This window comes from Chondrus crispus, genomic scaffold, assembly GCF_000350225.1.
Source record: "Chondrus crispus Stackhouse genomic scaffold, scaffold_317, whole genome shotgun sequence".
Classification (NCBI taxonomy): Eukaryota; Rhodophyta; class Florideophyceae; order Gigartinales; family Gigartinaceae; genus Chondrus; species Chondrus crispus.
The window spans coordinates 5,674-8,529 of NW_005179207.1; the positions used below are offsets into that span (position 1 = coordinate 5,674).

The 2,856-nt window shown below is 51.5% G+C and overlaps 2 protein-coding genes across 2 annotated transcripts; one reads left to right on the forward strand and one right to left on the reverse strand.

Moving 5' to 3' along the window:
* Window positions 1-540, forward strand: CHC_T00009159001 (ubiquitin-conjugating enzyme E2M). The gene has a single exon (XM_005717436.1). It carries the CDS (start codon window positions 1-3, stop codon window positions 538-540), a length of 540 nt encoding a protein of 179 aa, XP_005717493.1.
* A 1,299-nt stretch (window positions 541-1,839) lies between these two features.
* CHC_T00005821001 (hypothetical protein) lies at window positions 1,840-2,694 on the reverse strand. Its single transcript, XM_005717437.1, has one exon. It carries the CDS (start codon window positions 2,692-2,694, stop codon window positions 1,840-1,842), a length of 855 nt encoding a protein of 284 aa, XP_005717494.1.
* Window positions 2,695-2,856: the final 162 nt, after the last annotated feature.

Below are 2,856 nucleotides of genomic sequence, written 5' to 3' on the forward strand. Positions count from 1 at the left end.
ATGTTCCGCTTGAAGCAACAAGCGAAGGAGAGTCGCACACGCAAGGAAACGGGCGTCCACGCAACTCGCGCCGGCCAGATACGCGTTCAGAAAGACGTTAGCGAGCTCGACATTCCTCCTTCCACGGAAGTGTCCTTCCCAGACCCAGATGATATCATGAACTTCAACATCTCCCTCTCCCCAGAGGAAGGTTACTACGCCTCGGGCACCTTCGAGTTCACTGTCCACGTTCCCGATGACTACCCTCACAAACCACCCAAGGTCAAATGCACTACATTAATATACCATCCAAACATTGACCTTGAAGGAAACGTTTGCCTCAACATTCTTAGGCAGGACTGGAACCCCGTTTTATCTCTCAGCTCTGTTTTGTATGGCTTGCAACTTCTTTTCTTGGAGCCAAACCCAGACGACCCACTGAACAAGGACGCCGCAGAGCTGCTCAAGCGCGACCGCTACGAATTTCAGAGAAATGTCACAATCGCTGTCCGAGGTGGCTATGTAGCCGGTACATACTTCCCTTCTGCGCGTCGTCGATGATCGATATTTGTAAACCGAACCGTCTCCTACCTTCTTCGTGTAGCTCAACCTTTGGCTGTTCCACATGCCTGCATGCGCCAAGCTTGAACCTCATTCACGTTTGCAGAACGTTGCCGTGTACTGACGCCCCCACTCTCCGTTGCATGTGCAGTTTCCTTGCCTATAGAAAACAAAAAGCAAGATGTTCCGCCAAACTGCAGCGAACAACATCGAGGTCAATGATATCAAGACAAAGCATTCGTAAAGCAGCTTCCTGGCTTCTCTGCACTATTTCTCATGGCTGTCTATTTGGACAATTCAGGGAAGAGTCCTTATTGCCTTACGTGCTAGACATGAAGCTGACGAACCGGATTCGAGACCATCTGCCCGGAATCCCTACCGTGCAAGGTATCCGGCAGGGACCCCAGGACGTTCTCTCAAGGGCAAAAACACCAGCAACGCCATCAGTCGTGAAAACTCGTCCACTCTGGGGACATGTGGCGATGACAAAGCGGATGCCGTGTGTAGGTGTTACTTCATTCAAGAGCCGGTTTCCTCGCCTTGTGAGTCTACCTACTCCACTCAGAGAAGAAAATGCTGTTCAAACTGCAACTCGCGAATGAGGTTTTAAGTCGAAAAAACTGTCCGCATAATTTACATGAGGTACGGATGGATCTACCCATAGGCGGGTGCCAAAAAATAACAGAAGTAACCATTCCAAAAGGTGGGAAAAAATACAGGAACTGCACAACTGTGCTACCGCGATCCGACAAAGTAACTCAAACAAAAGAGTGAATTTCCGGTGCAAGATGTTCGTACGAGGGTTGAATTAGAAATAAAAGCGGCTCCTAAGGCGTTGCCGACGTCGCTCTGTGTTACAGCCACGTCATCGCAAACATTGTTGAGCACGCAAGGAGAGCGAAAAGGGAGAGAGTAGTGCTGTTTTGCCATTTGCTGCAAAATAAAACGTCGAAAACAAAAAAGTCGGCCGCCACAATAAAGAATTGCTACAGCACGGAACGATTTGATTGCTGGCCTCGATGCCCATTGCATCAAGCGTTCAAACGGTCTTTGGTTGAGTAGGAAACACTGGGAAAGAAAATTGAACGGCAGCGTCCTTTGGCTAACGGAAAATGGGCCAACATAGCATGCCCAAAATTCTTCCAACAAGGCACCCAACTCAACGGCGTCAATAAAAGTCTCAATCTTGTTGATGCTTGCACGCCACTCATTAGCCGTCTGAACGCCAATGCACTTCGGGCAACGGGGTTCAAGCCGTGAACGAGAAATGAGCGGCTTTGGTACTGCAACTCGTTAGAGTTAGGCCATAAACAAGTTATCTCGCGTGTTAGATATCTTAACCAAAGTGTCAAAATGTCCGCACGCGGCAGGACCAGTGAAGAAGAGGTAGACTTCACAATCTGGGTTTTCGACGGTGGCGCTCTCGAACTGTCTGATGCACTGCCTTTGTAGATCGAACTGATACAGATATATGTCAATGTTCATGGCCTGCGCGACAATGACATGTTCCAAAACGCCAAGCACGGTGCCGAGCCAGTGACCAGCTATACCCGGATGGCTGACCTCTCTCTCTAACGTATCAAAGTCATCATTGGTGTAAATGCCAGAAAGGTCTTCGCATTCATCCAAATAGGTTTTGCGAGCCTTTTTGAGCTCGTCGAACATGGCTTTTCGAAGGTCCTTTGCCTGCAAACTCTTCGTAGGGCGGTCTTGTGCGCGTCTGGCGACCAGCCGATGCCAGATCCACGGACGCGAGCGAATCCGCCTCCATCGCTTCCTGTCATGAGCAAACGAGAAGTGTTTGTTTCGATTATTATGTTGGGGTTGGTTTTGGGTTTGAGATCGTTGTTGGATCGGAAAGTGAGGGTCGTGCGGAGGTTCAGGGGGTTGCGGAGCCATGTCACGGACGCGCTCCCTTGCAACGTTGATGCCCTTTGCGATGGCGCCGAAGCCGCAATCGCCGTTCATGACGATAGGGTGCAATCGGAAGCATGTACCGTTATTGTCTCTGATAACGCGGTCCTTGTGGACCTTGAGAAAATTTCGGCGAAACTCTGCCTGGCTGGTAATAGGAGCTGCGGCGTTATTTGGGTAACCACGCGCGGCGGTATGGGCGGCGGTGGCGGCGAGGTTGGTCGGGCGACGACGAAACATGGCGGCCCATCCCCGGGGCTTCTTCTGGACGTGCTCTGCGGTGAGGCAGGAATTGGACGCGGGGCGGTTGGGTGCGGGGTGGTTGGATGCGGTGCGGGAGCGGTCTGGGAGCGAGGCGGGGACGGAGTCGGCGACCGAGTCTGGATATGTCGAGGCGGCGGT